This window comes from Emys orbicularis, chromosome 17, assembly GCF_028017835.1.
Source record: "Emys orbicularis isolate rEmyOrb1 chromosome 17, rEmyOrb1.hap1, whole genome shotgun sequence".
Lineage (NCBI taxonomy): Eukaryota > Metazoa > Chordata > Testudines > Emydidae > Emys > Emys orbicularis.
This window is the reverse complement of record NC_088699.1, coordinates 7,113,875-7,135,033: the sequence shown is the minus strand read 5'-3', so window position 1 is coordinate 7,135,033 and position 21,159 is coordinate 7,113,875. Positions and strand designations below refer to the sequence as shown.

General features: G+C 42.3%; 1 protein-coding gene across 1 annotated transcript in view; it reads left to right on the top strand.

Annotated features, from left to right (window-relative positions):
* PPM1D (protein phosphatase, Mg2+/Mn2+ dependent 1D) overlaps positions 1–21,159 on the top strand; it is a 38,016-nt gene that overhangs the window by 7,521 nt on the left and 9,336 nt on the right. The window contains exons 2-3 of the mRNA XM_065418286.1: positions 3,250–3,478; positions 6,130–6,254. Coding sequence (XP_065274358.1) covers positions 3,250–3,478; positions 6,130–6,254 — 354 coding nt within the window. The remainder of the gene's footprint in view (positions 1–3,249; positions 3,479–6,129; positions 6,255–21,159) is intronic.

Here is a 21,159-nt window from a genome sequence, read left to right as displayed (position 1 = left end):
AGTCCTTTTGTTCAGATAACAGAAGGTGAACAGTGGGAAGGCACCTAAACCTGTACAAGTGATAACCTTCAAACAACAGAATTTCTGGACAAGAATTTTAAAGATTATCCATGTCTCTGACTGAAGATTTTGATTCCAAAGAGAATCCAAAAAACTTTTCTTTTTTTAAACAATGGCTAAGAAAAATGATAATTGATGCATTGTATTTGAATGCAGCTGCTCACGTTGTTTTCCTGACTATGCCTGCACACATTCCTTCTAAATGTTTTATCGGCTTTATCTATACTGGCCAAAGTAATATTTCTCTTCAAGATTTCGTTAGTGGGGGCCTTTTCTCCACAGTTGTTGTTGGTATAGTGGAGTGCCAGCTCTGCTATAGTTCAGGTTTAGAATAGCGTTGTATTTCATGCTGGACTTTTTAAAGTGCTTTAAAATCTCCAATGTTACTTAGCCATGGTCTACACTGGGGGGGGGGGGGGTGTCGATTTAAGTTACGCAACTCCAGCTACATGAATAACGTAGCTGAAGTCAACGTACTTAGATTGAATTACTGTGGTGTCTTCACCGCGGTGAGTCGACTGCTGCCGCTCCCCCGTCGACTCCGCCTGCGCCTCTCGCGGCGCTGGAGTACAGGAGTAGATGGGAGAGGGCTCGGGGGTCGATTTATCGCGTCTAGTCTAGACGCGATAAATCGATCCCCACTGGATCGATCGCTGCCCGCTGGTCCGGCTGGTAGTGTAGACATACCCTTTGATTCCTTTGAAATGTGGTGAGCCTTATGGGGGAAAGGGTAGGATTGGTGATCCAAATTTGGGGTCACTTGAAAAGGTTTCTTGAGGTACAGCTCCCCCTCCTTGGGGGCGGGGAAAAAGCAGCTTTTCTTAAGATTCATGGATTCTACAAGGGCTGCAATCCTGGCACAAGGGTCTTAATTGCTCGAGAGTTAACCCTAGTGAGTGCATGGCACCCAGTATCTCTGGGGGGAGCAAAATTGCAAATGGTATTCGGGAGAGAGTTTAGCTCTCTAGTGAAGCATGTGCCTAATTCTTATGCACCAGATGGATTACTGTGCACACAGAGTAGCCAAAAGGCTTTCTAGCCTGCCAGTTTCCGTTGCAGCTGGTCAGCTAAAGCGTGTATGCAGAATCTCTTGATCCTGATCTACCCTCAGCCAATGTTCAGTTTTCTGCCCTTGAAGTGATAAGGTTTGAAGGAGTGTTGCTAAAATCTGTCTTTAAAATAAAAATAAAAATGGGGAAAATGCAATCAAACTGTTTTTGAAAATAAAATAATTTGGACATGTGAATGCTTGCTGGGAGGTGACGGAGCGGAGGAATGGGGGGAGTAAGTGAAGAGGTGTTTGGGACTCCAGCGAGGGGAGGGTGGATTATGGTGATAGGGGGTTGGGGAGAAGGGTTGGAGGGCTCAGGTGAGGGGGGATGAGGGTTCTTCCCTTTTAATGATGTAATTCTCCCAGGTTAAAGCACCTGGTTTCAAGGCCTAATATGCTGATCTTGCTGTATGTTTTCATTTCCATCCCAGAACATATGGAGGCTGCAACAAGGAGCATAGTTGTCTTGAATGGTTCGAGAAGTTGCTGGAACCTGAAGATAACTCATCCTCACTTTACTGATGCTTGTCGGATTAAATAAGTGTATCAGGTTCCTCATGTTGGTTTTGTTCTGTTATAAAGTGGATGCCATAGGAAAGTACATACTGTACTAGGGTATTTACTATACTATGGTATTTCTGATAGGTGGAATATATACTGCAGTGGAGCATACTGTACTATGGGAAATGCAAACTCTTTAATGGTAACCATTGTAAGTGTAAATTGTAAAGTACAATAGATAAAATATGCCAGAGAACCGAATCCCCTTTCTGAAGAGTTTATGGTCTAAAGACATGAGCAGGTGCAGTGCAGAACAGGCATAAGATGAGGTTGCTGTTGACAGTTGGCTTCGTGGAATGGTGACCTGTCTGATGTTTGAAGGAGGGAGGGAGGTTGTGGGGCTAGGTGTATCTTAACTGGGGGGTTGCCCCAAACATTAAATGGGCTGTAGGAAAAAATCGTCAAGTCAGGAGTGTAGATGAAGTAGACAAAGGGAGCAGTTAGGAGAGAAATTTGGGCACAACTTTTGGAGCAGGAGGGGAGCGTAGGAGGAGATGAAGATAAATGTTGGCAGTGGCAGAGTGGTGACTGAGAAAAAGCAGGAATTTAATGTGAAGAGGTTTGAATTTAATGTGGAAGGGGAGGAGGAAAAGCCAGTGTAGATATTTAATATGCGTTTAATTCTGAATTGGAGGAGTATCTCTTGAGTAGTAAGTTTTACATGGGGCTGTGGGATAGCAAACATAAGAAGCCTGTGCAGTTCTGTCCTCAATGTGGACATGTGAATAATTTCCCCTGGGTGATGCAAATAGACAATTTATTTTGAACTACTGTTCAGAATATATTTAAAACCAAACTACACATAGATATAAAGGCAGTCATTCTGTTCCCTGTAAGGGTTTGTAATGTCCAAACAACTAAGTGACCTGATTTATCTGACACTCCTACAACTTCTAATAGGGAGGTGAACATTAGGCTTCACTGAATCTTGGGAGATATTCTCACCTAACACCATATCTCTTATTTTGTGCGCTTATTTCCTCCAGCAGCAGTCAGACAACTAAACCCTGGGAGATGCCTTTCAAAATCCCACCTCAGTATTCTGACCTCAGTATGGATTATTTTTTATTTTTTAATCTGAAGTTAAATTAATTTTATGCTCATAGAAAGGAAGAACCTGAGGGTATTGGTTTGAACCAGTCATAATGTGGTCATACACACACCTCATTGTAATTTATTCAGACCTCTCGGACACACCCCTTACTCTTGATCTGCTATGCCTCTGCTTCCTTGGTTTTTGTTTCTTCATGAATAGAAATTAACAACTGTGCTAAAATCTGTGGGTTTTATTTAACGTAGACAGAGGAGACTATGAAGGCCATTTTCACTGTGACTTGTGGTAAGGCTTGAAACAGATGAAGAAGAAACACCTATTCAACCACTCAGTTTCTAGTTTGACTGACACTGGCATGATTTGGCCTGAATATTACTTATTAATCCATTCTTGACATCATTACAAAATATTTTTCTTCAGGTACTTGTAATATCTTGGGGCTTTTTAAATAATCTCCTGGGGGGGGGGGGGGTTAATGACAAGTTTCAGAAAATAAAAATGTAGCTTTTATTTCTCATTGCAGCAGAGTGGCCGAAGACTATGACTGGCCTCCCAAGCACATCAGGAACTACCGCCAGTGTGGTAATTATCCGTGGGTCAAAGATGTATGTGGCGCATGTCGGAGATTCAGGAGTGGTGCTCGGAGTCCAGGATGACCCCAAAGACGACTTTGTTAGGGCTGTGGAGGTGACACAGGACCATAAGCCTGAACTTCCGAAAGAAAAGGAGAGAATCGAAGGGCTTGGGGGCAGGTAACTCTGTGTTTTGTTTCTCATTTCAGTTTTTCATGTCACCGTCCTTTTCCTGCTGATCGAATGGGTTCAAGTCTACTTATGCATTCGCAGCTCGGTGAACCGGTTTGAACGTTTTTTTTCTGTTTCTGCCATTTGGGCTCTGACTATCCAGTGGGTTAGCTGTGGGGAAGTAGTTGTGTTCATTTTACTGTTTGGTACTGATGCCATTTTGCTGGAGGTTTATGGGATGGGGTGATTTTTGATTTCCGAATGGAAGCCCAATGAAAATCTCCAAAGTGAGAAGTATATTTGGGGTTCTGAAAAAAGTGGGAGGGAAAGGGAGGGGTGGTTGCTGACTGACCTTGTTCTCCTTGGCTTAAGAGTATTTGAAAGAGAAATTTGTTTTTCCATGTAAATATTAACTAGGAGCTGTAGAGAGCTTTTTCTATCAAATGAAGAAAATATTAAGGTTTTGGTAGCAACGTAGTGTTCATTTTGCAGTTGGTAAGGCCTCTATTGGAATACAGTACCCTATACTGGCAATAGATGGTATCTTCCATATCTAATTAGGATCTATCTGCTCTATAAAAGTAAAATTTCTGATGCATTTTACATTGCCCTAGAGGTAACAATGCCAGCTGTAGAACAGGCCTTGCAAGACTTTTCTTTAAAGAAAACTAAGATCACAAATGAATAACAGAACATAGATATATATTTAAACACTGTAAATCTGAACATTAAGTCATAGTATTTGAACATTGCTACCTCCTCTACTTGCCAAAGCTGAGTTTAGGTTTCTTTTCCATGAACTGACTGATGTTAAAACATCCCAGAAGGAGTCGAATTGCAGTTCATGCATGTTCCCTATAACTGAGAGGTAGGGGAGCAAGCAGGAAGCCTTGTCAGATGGCACCAGTGCTGTGAAACAAACCTCAGGGCTCGAATCTGGCACAGCTTCACAGGAGCCCTATGCTCTTTTGTTCAACAGTACTGCACCAGATGGATGGGCACCGTTCCCTTCTTTTAGCAGTTCAGAGCGCAGAGATCACTGAAGGTTTTCCTGTTGACATCGTTCACACAAGAACCTTGTCAGCTCATTAACCTTCAGATATTTGTGTCTTTAGCAGGTGGAAGCAGATCAGCTAGCTGCATTTGGGATAAGAGGTTTCTGAAATGATAACTTGCTGTTTCACTAGGTTAGTGCCTGTAGCTGTTACAGGTTTCCAAATGTGCTTTTCTGTCACTGGCTGAAGGACACGGAATATATTTTGAAGTTCCTAGTTGCAAGTGGGCATTTCCCAGAATTTCCTTTTTTACAGGAGTGGTGGGGATTGATATTGTCGTCTTGTTGGTGGTCCTTCAGCTTTTCCCAGAGTTGGTGACGAAACTGGCAGAGACTGCCCAGCTACTCCCAGAACTGTGAGACGTGCCACTGGGCAGGAGTATAGTGGGATTGTGCTAGCAGGACATCTTCACTTCCCGTGAGAGAGAGGGGAAAAGGTGATGGGAGAAGAGGAGAATTGGATCTGCTAGTCAAATTAAGAAAGCTTCCCCGCTAAAAATCTGTTTAAATGTCAGTGTGGGATGGGATCTTCTTCCAGGCAGAAATAACATTAACATGATTTGGCCCTTAGGGTTCCAAATGGGCATGGTGAATCTGAGGATATAGTCTTTGTGATCCTTCCTCCTATGCATATCACACCATGCCACGCAATAATGGGGCTCAATTCATCACTGATGTAAGGGCTTCAAAGTCCCTGGAGTTGCACCTGGAATAAATGTCATACAAGGAGTTTGGAGGCTGCTCCATAGCTTTTCAGTGTCTAATTGCCTATGGCTATTTCATAAGTGAAGCTAGCTTTGGTGCCTGGTCCATAGCTTCTTGGAGACTAAGCTTATTACCAAGCTGCACCAGTGCCTTTTTCCACTACCTCTTCTGGGTATATGGCTCATCGCCTCTCACCACAATAAGCCTCTTATTCCACATAGCTTCTCCTTCATGTCCCCAATAACTTTATGTGAGCGAACTAATTTCACTGCTCCACATCTGAGAGCAGGTGTTAAAATTTAAATGTAGAGCTGTTTCTTTCATTCGGGCTTGAGAGCAGATGATTGTTCTGTTATTTCTGCCTCCTGTTGCTACTCTAGCAAGAAAACCTCTACATTAAGACTGTTTAAGGTAGCTCTTTTCAAATTTTTTTTTTTTTTTAAACCACTCACTCCTGCTGCTGACTATCAGAGCCATGGCGAGTAGTAAAAAACAAAAGAGAGAACCCTAAATAACACTGCCCCTTTGGGATTTGACATTGATGTTATACAGCCCAGCATCTCAGGGGAACAAACTTTCAGTTTGTCGTCTCCTCTGATGTGAGGGAGACATTTAGTGGCATTCAGGTGATCAGCAGGAAGCCAAAAATCCCCATAGCTTTTCATCTCTTTTTCTGTCCCCTTTGCCTCGTCTGCCAAAGCTGGGCTAAAAACCTCAAATTATCACAATCTCACTGTGTTCTGAAGGATGCGTCTACACTGCAGGCCTTAACCGAGGTCATAGCATTAATTCCATACACAGTAGGGGTAACTGTTTCTGTAACTTAAACCATACAAAGTCAGCTGGGTTGTGACTAATTGTTTTTTTTTAATCTCCACCCCTTTGTTTCTAATACCTCTAGTGTGATCAATAAGTCCGGTGTGAATCGGGTTGTCTGGAAGAGACCTCGGCTGACTCACAATGGCCCAGTGCGGAGGAGTACAGTCATTGACCAGATTCCATTCCTGGCTGTGGCACGAGCGCTTGGTAAGTGGTGTCCAGGCCTAGCACCGGAGAAATAAGATCCCTAAATGTTGAAGCCACAAAACAAGCAGCAGTATCTTTTTATAGAAGGGAAGATGTCCCTGCATATAGAGCATCAGAGCAGTGTGAATAGAGAATTTCCCAAATAGAGCTGAAGAGGGTTTGGCTTAATGGGTGAGTGAAAGATCTCCCCTGTGATATACAGGACGTGTGTCCCTGTTAGTCTTGCGAAGCTGGCTTCTTCACTTCAACACAAGTTTTTTCCCCCCCCGTTAAAGGTGGTATGTATCTGTGAGCTGGAGGGCATGCCGAGTCTTCTCTGTTGAAATAAATGGAAACCACTCCAGAATGCTTGATGAGGTGATATCCAGCATTATTGCAGTAAAATATGAAAGACCTGATTCTTCCCTTTGTGATGTTGCCTACTATTTTCCATCTAAAGGTCCCAGGAAATAACAGAAGAATTACTGCCAAGACTTAGCCATATATTTTTACATACATATTTTTGCCTTTGGTGGTCCCATAAAGGGGTTAGTAGGGGAAGCATGTTGGGCAGAATCCTGTTCAGAAGGCCATGTGTTTTGGGTCTGCCATGTATTGTGTAAGAACTCTTGGAGGAAATGCTTTGTAGTTTGGCAGCAGTTGGCAAAAACCACTTGATGTCCCTACATGCTGAAGAGTCTTTTCTTGTCACTTTCTTCCCCTGGATTTAAATGCTGAATCTAGCTTTGTACAACTCTGTCTCTTCCTTTCACCTCTGTGCTCTTAGTTGGAAATACTCTGTTCACGTCTGAAGAAGACCTGTTGTGTACAGCTTTTAGGAAAGGTGATTTCTAATTCTTGTATTTTACTTATAAATACAATACCATGACTTCACTCATCTTGGGATAGTTGGTCAGCACTCTTATGACTGCATCATTGTCCCTCAACCAGCCAGTAGAGGCTGTCATGTGAGGCAGTCTGGCAGCACTAAGTGTGCTGTCTCACTTAGTAATTGCTTAGTAATATTGCCACTGGCTTACAAGCCAGTGCTGTTTGTGCTTCACCTGAAACTGTCCAATGCTAAGAGCAAGTGATATTACTCTTTTGTGTGACAATAACAGACACATAGCAAGTGTAGGTATCATGGCAAACTTGGGGTGTGGCGAAAGCAAGATGAGGGATCAGGTAAAGAACATGGCTCGACATGGCAAAAAGTAACACGACTCTTCTTTAAATTATATTAGTAGTCTCTGTGTAACACCTTGCAAGTGTTCATTATGTTTCAAAACCCCGTGGGAGACATTATCCTTGTTTCGTAGATGGTGAAACAGAGCCAGAGAGATTAAGTGACTTGCTCAAGGTTAGGAGACATAGAGCTGTGGAACAAACCCAGGAATCATAACTTTCAGCCTTGCACTCCAGTTACTAGGCAAAACATGCACTTGCTCCTCTTTCCTACAGGTGAGCATGTATTGCTTTGGAGACTGTGTAAAAGGTAGAAGAGTTTTAAATTTGGTTAAAGGTTCATTCTCCCCTTTCCTTCTTCCTTTTTGTGGTTTTGAACCAGTTATGTGAATTTTCCAGAAGATTCAATGGTGTTTGGGTCTGATTCCTCTCAGCAAGTCAGACAAAAGAGTTTTGGCTGGTTTCTATGTGCAGATGGGGATTCAGCGCATGATCCATTTGTTAGGCTCCTATTGTGGCCTTTACAATTCTCATCTGGATGGAAAGGGTTGCTGGAGAGTCTGGGTGCAAGAGAGGAGAAAATGAGAACATTTGTCCTGTGGCAGCAGTTCTTGCATTCGAAGTCAAGCATGCTTGGATCTTTAAAAAGATCATCCTAGATGACCTGAAGATGCCAAGTTTACACTGGCTTGAATGACAATGTTTTGGTGTAAACTCTTCACGTCCTCTTCGTGCATGAGGTATGGCCAACCTCTTGGGAAAAGGAACGCAGCTGTGTTCCTTTCCCTAGGACTCAGATGGTGCACAGATGCTCAGTTTGGAAACAGGATTTGACTCCATGAGGGGCATGCTGGCCTCAAAAGCTGCTTACACAAGGCCTACCACAACTAAAATAATTGGTATTCATGCTACTAAGCTCCGTTCGACCACTTGGCTGGCTCCCAGCATTGCTGCTCTGGTTGGCACCAACACTTCATGTACTGGAGTCTCTCCAAGTAATTCAGTTTGCTCTGACACTAATAACCAGGTTAACCCTGATATACTTTTCTGTTACCAGCACTGTAGTCAATTTCACTAGTTACCAGTACAACGAATGGCTCCGCTGTGCCCAGATTTGGGCATTACGCTAATTTTTTGCAGGATGCCAGTAACATAAAATATAGATACCAGCTGTACAGGTAGCTAAATGATTGTCTAGGCCAATTTTTTTTGCCAGGGGAACGTCAGTCTGCTAAATAGGCATTCCCATCTGCCTCTAGCAGGCAATGGTACAGAAGTTCATCTGCTCACAGACTGCAAATTTCTGAACACAGACAAGGTAATTATATCTTGTGGTGTTCCTAGCTTTTGCTCTTCTGACACTTCACAGTGTATTAATGAGATTTCCCAACTTTCTGCAGCTCAGGTCTGTTCCTTAATCTCTTTTTATTCTGATATGGAAATGGGGACATCTTAATTTTGATGATCTATTGATTTTCCTTCTCTAAACCTGGTCATTGCTGTAAAGAATGCAGTGAACATTTTAAATATAGCCAATGCCATAGAAAAACAAATATTTGGACAGCAAACAGGAGATTGGCACAGTATATGAGCCATCCTGGCGAAATTAATTCTCCCCAAATTCCCCTTGCTCTTCTACTTGGGCACACTATCCTTCCGCCCTGAACTAAACAGTGGTGCTGTATATTCTTAAACAGCATCTGCTTTCCACTTCAGTGGTGACTGTAATTAAGTAATGTATGAAGTAATCTATTTATATCCGATCAACCCCTCTATTGGATGTGTACGTTTTTAATTAGTTACTTTTCTGTAAAGTGCCTAGTGTGCTCTTGTTGCTATGTAAATGTATATAAGGTGCCCTTAGATCTTCTAATGACATGCTATAGAGGTGCAAACGATTGTATTGTAATTTAAACATAAATATTTGTACTTAACTCTTCTGAAAAAAGCCCACCTTACTGTAGATTGTGCCCAGTTTGGTTTGTAATGGCTATTTATGGACACTGTATAACCCCCTCAAGCTGTTAACACCTCAGATCTTTAGGGAGGCCTCAAAATGTAGCACCACCCATGTGGCTCAGATGGGAGTTGGGTCTTCTAAGCACTTGCTCTGCAGAACGACATGTTTGTGTCAAATGATGCACACTCACCACTTCCCCACTGTAGATTTACAGGCCACTCCTATTACAGGCCACTCCCATTTCGGGAATAGTGTTGCAAAGGCTCCACTGAACATGGTCACAGACAGCATTCTGGGGAGAAATCTCAAAGAGCAGACTAGCCTCTCCAGAACAGCCATTCTCCAGAAAGCATGTGTTAAAATAGATTTCCCTGCCTCTCCCTCTCCCTCTCTTTTAGAAAGATTGCCAGATGGGTAGCACTTCAATTACATTCCTTATCAAAGTTACATTAACCCGTTAGCTTCTGGCTTCTGCAGCGACTGCTGTAATCAAATATGGCTGCCTTTCAATGCTCTATGGGTGAGTGGCCAGGTACCTGGTAGGTAGCACGGGGGTGCGTCTCTTGCTCCCATGTACTTGGTTCATTCGGAAGAAGTAGTTAGCTTCGATGTTGAAGAAATAATTCTGAAGTAAATGTCTGGTCTGTTTTTATCTTTGTTTTTTGGTAGCATCCAAAGGCCCCAATCTCTATATGGGCCCTGTTATAACATGTTGTGGTGTACAGACCTAGCAAGGACGTTGTCTCGGCTCTGAATAGCTTAAATGGTAATTTGAAACAGGAAGCAATGCCTGAGTATAACAACAGTAGGAGAAGAGATTAAAGCAATCATAAAATCACGGAGTTGTATAGGCCGGCTATGCACACGACTGGATACTTATGAATATTTCTTTAGCTGGTATTTATAAGTTATTTCCTGCTGTTCCACAACCTGGCCAAGATTAGTTGGCTAGTACCTTGTGGGCATTGTAGCAGGAGTGGGTCTTGAGAGAGCCTTGCAAATCACGTGGGCAGTTTCTTGATGGGCAGTGGCTCGGATCTGAACCCAGTTCTTATTTTCTATAGGATTTTCATTTTTTTTTTTTTGTCCCCAGGAGGACTGGTCCAGAGCCAAAATCTGCAACTGTCAGTGAGATTACATAGTGTGAGAGGCCTTGGTTCATTATAGTTGAATAGTTCTCTTAATTCTTCATAAACAGTGAAACCTATACTTAGGCACTCCATAGTTAAAATCTTTACTTGACATGGCCACTTTAAGTACACCCTTGTGATTTCTTGTGTCTGTATGCATGTTTATAATTTTTGTATGTGTGCGCTAGGAAAGCCAGGGGTTTTTTTTTGGTGGCTGCATAATATAGGCTTGATTCTAATTTTAATAAGTACATTAGGATTCCTGCTGACACCTAAAATAGATGCACCATATACTGGGACACTAAACGCATAATATCTACAAGAATGCTGGCTCTTACAGAGTTACTTACATAGGAGCGGCATGTCAGAGCAGCCCATTGAATGCCAGAATTGTCTTGTACATTTTTTTTCATGTGCATGCCGTGAAATGCTAGGGTGGCAGGTCTAGTTGACTTCAGATTATCTAATTAGGTCCTTGTATAAAGATTTAGTTTTCATGTTCATTGAACTGTTAAAAAAGAAAAATCAGTTACAGTGCAGAGTGGGCATAATTTTCACACGTATGCTTTTTAGGTTACGTGTATCTGTTCATATTTAGGATTATTCTTTATGCTGTGTCCTATTAAATTACAGTTTAAGATGTAGATACATACTAACATTAGAGATTGCAGAGCATTGTCCAGATTCTATTGATAAGAGACTGAGTGGTGAAAACTATTATTTGATGGTAGCCGAGAGTACTGCCTACTGTCCTTTTATAAGACTTTTTTTTTTTTTTTAAAAGAATCTTAATACCTAATTAATAGTGTGAGGATTGCTCATCTGAGGTGAAACCTGAATACATTACCCATTTGCTTGTGTTTGCATGTACATGCTTACGCATCAGGAGATAAAGATTCCTACTGCATCTCTGTTTAACTCTCTATAATCATCCTAAATTATGGATTCAGAGTAAAGACATCCAAATTATTTGAAGATGTATTGTTAGCAGAAATTAGCACTTCTTCTCTCTCAAGAACAGTCTTCTCTTTTAAGCTTGCACATCTTTAAGTTGAAAAAAGTGAAGAAAAAAGAAACCTTCAACCTAGAAGATTAACACTAAACAACCCTAGCTTTTTGGGCTACTTCCACTGTTGACTCTGACTTTCATTTAACTCAGGACATTTTAAAACAACAAGGTAACGTTGTTGTGAACGTAAAATAAATCTGAAATATTTTTATATTATTTTCAGCTAAAATTTTGTCAAAAAGAATTTGCCCTAGAGATGTCCTTCATCAGTCTGTGGAATCCCCCCCAAAAGTTTTCTGTTGAAGAAAATAGCATAGAGGTCTGAATAAAGTGCAGAATATACATTTCAGCTCCTATCGGGTGACAAGTCTGTGCTGTCTTGTTTGAGTTATAGGATTCATGTTGGAGCACATGTGGATCCATTTACCTTGAAAGAGAATTTTTTTCCTTCTAGCTGTCTCTGGAGTTCCCTGTGCATGACTCTTTCTCTTCCTTGAAGTTGTACTAAAAACAATAATTGTTATTTTTAAAGATGGAATCATCTCCATTTTTTGGCCACTTTGTTCCCCCTTGTGTTCTTATTTTTCTCTATTCACGCAGCTGGCCAAAATACTACAGAGAAGTGGCTGTCCCTTTGGGATCTGAAATGCCTTCTCAGTGCTCACTGAGGGATGTGATTCCAGACCAAAAGTCACAAGGCAGCCTTCCATATTCACTTCTTTCTGTCCTCTCTCCCATTTCCACATCATAGTTTGTAACCTTCTTTCATTTTTTTTTTTTTTTGGTTGACCCAATAATTCTTGGGTTCTCTATTCTCTCTCCCGCCCCCTTGTTTCAGATCCCTTTCAGTTTTAGATGCTTAGATGCTTCCTGCATCCAGCCAAGTACACCTCCGTCTTGTTTGTCCTGCAGGTGTAATAAAAGGGTTTATGCCTTATTGGCATCTATGTAACTTACCTGCATACTCTTGGCAGTAGCCCTTCCTTTTTCCTTGAGTAAGTTTAATAGATTAGGTTATTTCCATCTTGTAAAAATACATTACGCCGCACTTGTATGATTTTTTTCCCCTTGCGACTGCAGTAAAGATGCCCCCTTGTGGCTATAGAAGAAATAGTTAAGGAATATTAAGACATTGAATTTTAGTGAAAAGTCCTTTTTCCATTTGCAAATGAGCCTGAATGAGCTATATGGTTACTGTACAAATCCTTGTAGAGATTTAATTCCTAGCAATGCTGCCTCATTCGGAGTGGGAAGAAGAAATTCTGAGCTCCTTTGCTTGCATTGATAGGCCAAAAATCTATGAGATATAAGTTTAATTAAAAAGTTATTGTGGGATAAATGAAATTGAGGTTGTCTTTTTCTTTTCATTGTGACTTGTTAAAGTAGACTCCCCTCCTCAAAATTAAAAGTTGTTTATTTAATACAAAAACATGTTACAGAAATGCAAGGAAAAGGTTTGATTTGAACAATTCTTTTGTAGCAAATTTTTGCTTTGAGAGAGATAGGGGACTGGACTGGATTGAAGTCTGAATACATTATAAACTAACAGTTTCCCTCCCCCTCCCCCCCCCAAAAAAACTACTTTCCTGGCTACAGTTGGGATGCAAGCAGATTCTAAAATGTGATCCAAAAATAGAACAATAACCAGGGTAAGGGGGAATACACTGCTTAATACTTTAAAAAATGAACTGAATTAGGCCCAGACAGCACACAGTGCACAAAAAGAGTTGGTATTTTAGGGCTAAATGTTTACTTGGTAGAGATGAATGTCTTTTGTGAAGTGTGCCTGAAATCTTTTCATGTTCATGTAGTCTAAGCACCAGCACTATGCTTGTTGGGGGGAGGGATAGCTCAGTGGTTTGAGCATTGGCCTGCTAAACCTAGGGTTGTGAGTTCAATCCCTGAGGGGGCCACCTAGGGATCTGGGGCAAAAAAACCAACAAAAAAAAAAACTGTCAGGGACAGTACTTGGTCCTGCTAGTGAAAATGACCTTTCAAGGCCCCTTCCAGTTCTATGAGATAGGTCTCTCTCTAGAGAGAGAGAGAGTTGTGTAGACATGCATACCGCCTCTGCCCTGGAAACTTACTCTAGAAAGTTTATTCCAGTGTCAGATGATTTGATCTGCTGGGAGATGTAGAAGGAGTGGTCACCTTTCCCCAAAATACAAAAAATCCCTGGTCATAAGATTGTAGAATGACAGGATTTTTAACAAATCGTGTAACATGTGGCATCACATGTTTTTAATTAAGAACAAAGATAGAGTGTGGTCTTGTGAATGGAGTCTGGGAGCCTGCAACTCCTGATTTCTGATACTGGCTCTGCTCCTAGCATGGCTGTAGGCAAGTCATATTGCCTTGCTTCCTCAATTTCCCAATCTATAAAAGGAGGTACCTGCCTGCTTTACTGAGCTACTGAATTAATGTTTGTAAAGCACTCATTAATTAGGGAGAATTGTGCATTTTACCTCTGCATGATTTTATCTAATCTCCCATCCTTTTTTCTAATATTGGAGCATAGATTTTGCTATGTAAGGCTTGCTATTTTCCCTAGTTTTATGCCACTTCACCACCACCATGGTAGATGCTGCAATATCCAGCTGGCCAGTGGAAAATACACAGTTGACATCCGTGTTCTGCCTGTGCAGCAACTCTAAAAAGCGTTGGTTTACACTCTGTCATACGCTACACCAGTGGTGCCCAGCCTTATTACCCAGGAGGGCCCCATAAACCTAAACACAATCTTGTGTGGGCCAAACAGATTCTGCATATTTTAATGAGATTTAAAGTCACCTGTATTGACTTTTATATTTTAAGTTCCGCTTCTTTGGTATGTATTTAGATAGGTTGTTTCTATGTCCCTTATTGTCTCTTTACACGCTTGTGTAAACTAAAATGCTGTAAATATGCCGACAAAATTCGAATGAATCGGCTGTTAGTATATTGTATTGAAGCAGGCCATGGGCCTAATGAAATGTTCTGGTGGGCCATGTACGGTCCGCGGGCTGTAGGTTGAACACTCCTGCGCTACACCATTTAAAAAAACAAAACGTACTACCTCACCCCAGTGATATGCCTGGTCTCTACTGGCCCAGGGCGCAAGGCGTTCTGAGGTGAACTGTATGGCTCTATCTGCTGTGCTGAAGGTGGGTCAGGAGAACAAGATTCGTTTGCCTGCCTGATTAGCGAACAAGCTGGTGGATGGACTCTTTTGAGGGTGGGGAAGGAGGTGGATGATAGATTCCCCCAATATACTCCATTAATAATATTGATGTGCTGCTCAGCATTGATTTTTGTTTGCTGTCATGATTAAAACGGGGCTGGATTGCAAAAAAGTGCTGCATAAATATGTGAATATTTTTTAAATTGTTGCTGTGCAGTAGGGTGTCAGGGTCCAAATGATATTAATTAGGTAGTCCATACAAAAGAAGCCAAAATATCCATTTTTCTATCCTGGGACTCGTTCCTCTCCCCCACCCAACTTAGACTTCATATGAATGCAGTTGGCTGCCTTCCACACCATTTGTGAGGACTGCTTGCTTCTCCCTAGTCTAAGGAAAGTGTAGCTGGGGCAGGAATATACTTTTATGGGGTTTTCCCCAGGCCAGAGGACCAAAATGCAGATGGTTTTCCTCCTTTCTCAGCTAGTCATATCCAAAGCTCCATTTGGCCTATCCGTTAAGTGAGAGTTACTCGTGGCAGGGTAATGCTGCTCCACTTGCTTGTAATTTTGTATGCAGTTCTTGCTTATTCTATGAAGGTTTTAAGCTTGAAGGCTTCACAGCTAGGCTGCATTTAATAGTATTGCATTTCAACTGTACGCCCATGGTGAATTTGAATGGCCACCTTCAGAGGAATAATGTTAGGGAAAATGGTTTCAGACCATCTGTGATAAAGAATTCCTTTTGGCAAAATGTGCATGCTTAGCAAAACACGACTTGGAGAGCAGTCTATCCACTCCAGTTCAATGAGCTTTGGAAATACTATTTTCTAGACCAACTTTCCATCTGCTGTTGCTACTACTAGATTCGTTTTTCTTTTCTTGATTTATCTAGACAAGCAAGTGACTAGTACCTCATAGCTTTTGGTTAGCGACAGATGCACAGATTTAAAGGCCAGAAGAGGACCGCTAGAATCATCCTGCGTAACATGGCCCATAGAATTTCACCAAATGATTTCTGCACACAACTTCTGTTTTAGCTAGAGGTATCCAATCTTGCTATAGGAAAGACTGATGGTATGGAGAGTTTTCTGTAGTAGCTAGGAAGGATGGGCTTATTATGATTAAGGAACTGGGCTGGGACTGAGGTGATCTGAGTTCAGTTCCTGGTGTGCTCTCACAGGCTTCCTGTGTCTCCTTGGCAAGTCCCTTAATTTCTTTACGTCTCAGTTCCCTGTCTATTAATTGGGAACGACAATAGTCGTACTTCTTTTGTCGTGTCACTTTATATTGTGAGTTCTTCGTACTTTGTGTTTTATACAATGCTTAGCACAATGGATTGCTGTCAGTTGGGCCTCTAGGTGCTGCTGTAATACACATAATAATTGCAGCAATGGGGCTTGCTTCATTCCAACTGACAGTGCCAGATTCCCTCCTCCAGCTTCAATTTCAACTTGAACGTAGCCCTCTGAATTAAAAACTTTCAGCCCTTCACAGTGAGGCTTACCGGATGACAAGCACCGCTGAAGCCAAAGGAAGCTGAGAGGACTCAGCACCACCACACGATTGGATCCAAAATGAGTTGTCTAGGAGGGATGAACCCCGTGTACTGTCTTGTCTTCTGGATTATGGGTCTTGATGTTGTGCTTCTGTGCTGTCTGCTTATTCCATTCTTGGGAGTCATTTAGCGCCTGACCCAAGACACGGTGGTGGTGTGATGCTCAGGAGACCACATCCGTTGTTTTGAAAGCAGGATCGTTTATTGTTTATCATTACTCTGCTGTTTTTCAGAAAGGGCAGCAGGTGGAGTTGGGCATGTGGGTGTGACGTGCAAGCACTCACGTGCACTGAAACTGAGATGATTGGTGTAGTATCGGGGTGTGTAACTTAGGACTGTCCATTTTAACTTTCAGTGTAACACATCTTCTCTGTATCAAAGAGTATCTTATGTGGTATATGGTGAGCATAATGCCCATTCTGTTTGTACGTAATGGGGAGATTAAATCCTCAAAAGGCACAAGGAATAAAGAAATTAGCGTTTATGAAAAAGAGAAGAATTGATAAGAGACAAAGCTCCAACATAGAAATCTGTGTGCCTGAAAAGGGAAGAGAAAATCAAATTAATTTATACAGTTATTCTCTTGTATTGAACTGAAGCATTTTATGTAAATATGGATCATGCTTTGGCAATCATATAAGTGGTACAGCTGTTAAAAGGAAGTTTTTGTGAGAAAAGGCTACCTTGAGCAAGTTTTTTGCTTTAGATCCTCTAGAGCAGGGGTTCTCAAACTTCATTGCACCATGACCCCCTTCTGACAACAAAAATTACTACATGATCCCACACGGGGGGGGGGGGGGGGGGGGGCTGATGCCTGAGCCCGTCCGAGCCCCACTGCCCAAGGGGTGGGGGAAAGCCAAAGACCAAGGGCTTCAGCCCCAGGTCGGGGGCCTGTAACCTGAGCACCATCACCCAAGGCTGAAGCTTTTGGGCTTCAGCTTCAGCCCCAGGCGGTGGGACTCGGGCTTCTGCTTCAGCCCCAGGCCCCAGCAAGTCTTAACGCCAGCCCTGACCCACAGTTTGAGATCCACTGCTCTAGAGTACTGTTAACCTGTCCTAATGTTTTCTTCACCTTAAGTCCCAGCCTTTCCCCCACTTACAGGTTTCTAATAATAAAAATGAAACCTGCATATTAAACTATGGAAAACTGAAAAGCTTCTCTATCCATTAGAATGGGCAGATATGCACACTCATTTTCATTGGCCAACCATGTCATTAAAGTGAGGGCCCCTCCTCCTGCTGCTGCTCCTTCTCCTCTGCATTAGTATTAATCCTTCTTTTTTTGCTTTTGCCCTCAGCTGTAAGAAAAAGAAAGCTTGTCTTAAAATTATTCCCCCGCAGTGCATAAGGTAATGAATGTGAAGGTAATGAATGTGATATGCTACTTTGCACATGCACAATGAAATAAAAAAAATCCACGTTACCCATTGGTAAGTACACAATGCAACCACTGAACCTCGCTTATATAATTAAATAACCGAAGCTGAAACACAAACCACTCAGAGCAAAGAAATTCTTAGATTGTTGCTTCATGGTAATTCTTCAGCATCACTTCCAAAGATGCCCCTCTTCTTGAATGTAAGTAAAATAGCACCTACAGAAATACCTGCAGGAAATGCACATGTACATTGTGAAGGTGTATTATTGACACAGTTTAAAACAAAAAACAAAAAAAAAGGCATTTCCCTTCTGTAGTGTCCCCTTCTATATGAGGAGCTCAAAGTGCTTTATAAACATTTAATGATAACATCTTGGAAGTTGGGAAATATCCCCTCAGTTTTCCCATCTGTAAAGCTGGGGTAAGTGACATTTCCAAGGTCACAGAATAAGTCCGAGATAGATTGGAAAATGGAACCCACATGTCTTGACACCCAGTCCACTACTCTAGACCACACTGCTTTCACTGTCCCCTCCCTCTGTCTCATGCTCTTATGACATACTGTCCAGAAACTTGCTTGTGACTGTAGAAAAGGAGACTCCTGTTTAAGAAGCAAAGCTCCAACATGCTGCTGTGTTACATGCCACACACATAAAAATGAGCTTCAGGACAGTGGCACTATGCAGTTGTACCCTGTGAAGGCCATGTGCTCTTGTTGATTCACAGTGGGAGTTCAGTATTTAGCAGCTATCAGGTCTTCAGATCCCTTACCAGTGGCAAGATCGGTTGCTTATAGCTAAGGCTGTGGAGATCACGGATTCCGTGACTTCGGCAGCCGGTGAAGCTGGCTCAGGGGCTGCCTGAGACGAGCTGCCCCTGGGCCAGCAGCAGCAGTTTGGGTGTGGGAGAGGGCTCAGGGCCTGGGCAGGGTGTTGGGGTGCGGGGGGTGCTTATCTCGGGGTGGCGGTGGGGAGCTCCCCAGCTCCAACCGGCATGTCCCTGCAGCTCCTAGGCGGAGGGGTCAGGGGGCTCTGTGTGCTGCCTGTGCCCGCAAGCATCACCCCTGCAGCTCCCATTGGCTGCGGCTCCCGGCCAGTGGGCGCTGCAGAACCAGTGCTTGTGGTGGGAGCAGCACGCGGAGCCCCCCTGGCTGCCCCTCTAGGAACTTGAGGGACATGCCGGTTGGAGCCGGGTAGGGAGCCTGCTAGTCCCCCCAGCCCGCCCCCCCCACCCCCCAGCACTAGCGAGGGTCCCTACCCGTGTGCTGCTGCTCCCCTCCCCTCCCCCCCCCCCCCCAGCACTGGCGGGAATCCCGGGTCACCCCCACCCAGCAGCCGTGGCCCCCTGGCCCAAGTTTTAGTTAGGGGTATATAGTAAATTTGAATTTTTGTTTACTGCCCGTGACCTGTCCATGACTTTCACTAAAAATACCCGTGACTAAAACATAGCCTTACTTATAGCACCTATAGGGTACAAGTCCTATAAGGAATACTTCTTCAAAACCACTTAGAAATCTTTGCGGGTTTTTTTACACTTCCAGCAAGCTTGCTGTGTGTGCCGCCTTACTTCTCCATTCTTTGCCTCTGGCCTGTATAGTTAATATATTGTAAAAGGGAGGAAAATGTAGCTCTGTAACAAATTTAAGCTGTCTGAATCACTGTAAATATTATGCACCTTGTTTATTTATGTAGAGTTAAATCTGCTACACACCTGGCTTTGTATTTTGTGTCTCCTACTTTGAAAACAAGTTTACTGCCATTAATTCACAGGTGCAACTAGAAATGTGATTGTAAATGGGTAGGATGAGCATTCTTTGGCCAAACCCAAACACACCTTGATTGGATTGCATTATCCAATATAGCTTTAACCACTGCGGTGGGTAGTCATCCTCTGTCTGGTAGATGGCTGACCTGACACAGGGTGGGTAAAAGGGGAGGGCAGAGGGCATCATCACAGTGCTGGGAATCCAAAGTAACTCACTCGGAGTTGGGAACCAGATAGTGGAATTTCTGCAACCACTTTTTTTAATGTAGAAATGTAAATTGCTGTCTGTCTCTGTATTAGGATGCTCCTTTTGACTGGAATGTGTATGTTTAAAAAAAAAATAATAATCCCCCACTCCTTTCCATTTTCTGTTGTACTCTTGCCTCTCCGCTATAGATGGTCATTCAAAGTTGGTCTAGATGTTATGGAAGTGCTACCTCCTCTATAGACAGTATATGAACATTGGATAGCTTTTGTTTAAATCTGTGAAATAATATGTCCAAAGTTTATTTGTGTAAACTTAAATACCTGGAGGCAAGGCCACTGTAGGGGGTAATCACCGTACAAAATTGTTTATAACTATGCTTGTTTGGTTAGAAGAGGTAAAGAAGCAATACTGACAAAAACAATAGTGATCAGTCAAGGATCAGTTAAAACAATCAAGCAAAACAACTGTTCCCATGTTTCAGTCTCATGCCGCCATTGACTTCCATGGCAAGACTTTAATAGGCGGCAGGAACAGTTTCTAAAACAGCTATAAAAAGATTATAAAATAAATGAGGAGTTAAGATCTTGTCTGTTGTGGCAATGGCAGTCAAGATTTGAACAAAAGCTCGTGCTCTATGGAGACTTTTAGTGGCAATTACATACATGCACAATAATTGGTGCACTGGAGCTCAGCTTGACTGCGACAGTATTTATTTTCATCTTGTTGCCAGCCAGTGAGCTTTGTTGTGCTAGTCTGCTGATGGAGAGAGTGCCTCTATTCAAGTAGGCAAGGCTTTTAATTAGCATTTAGTAGAAGCATGTGTATGTTTGCTGCTGCTGCTGCTGTGAAGGTGAATTGGCTCTTTAAGGAGGATGGCCCATGGGTGTTTGCCATAGTGAAGTGGAGTAATTGATTTGAAGTATTCCTTGTTCTGTTTCTGAAAAACCTTTTGAACTGGTTGATAGTGCCGAGCTGAGCGAAAGGAAAAGTTCCTACTCCAGGAAGCAGGGAGACAAAGAGCTTATTTTTATTATTTTAAAGGGGCACGTTGGAGTGGGGAAAGAAGATGTCAGAGTCAGAAAGAACTGTTAAAAGCACACAAACAGTTACACTTTTTGAAGTCTCAAGCTGAAAAACCTGCTTTTAAAATGGAGTTCTTTAGATTCTAAATGCTTTTCCCCTCTGATATTGAATGAATTTCTACTTTAAAGCTACGTGTTGCATACAGGAAGAGACCTGCCAGGGTCTGGAAAATGGTAGTAAATATTATATTGGATTCTCTGTTAATTTCAAACCTTCAGTTGCCTTTCTAAGGAGTTATTTACTAGAATCAAGTGGAGGATACTTTTTATAAGAAAATTACTTTTCATTCTGTTTCTGCAATTATAGGATGCTACATATAGGGCAGGTAATGTCCAAGAGAAGAAATGTAGGGGTTAGCCTTGTAGAAACCGTGCCGTCAGGCCTGAAAGGCGAAGGCAAGAAGATGTAGGCATAACAGTATAATGGCACTCCTTGATTTAAAGGGATCAATTTGGAAAACCACATTTTTGTCTGAAAATTTTACTGGTTTTACA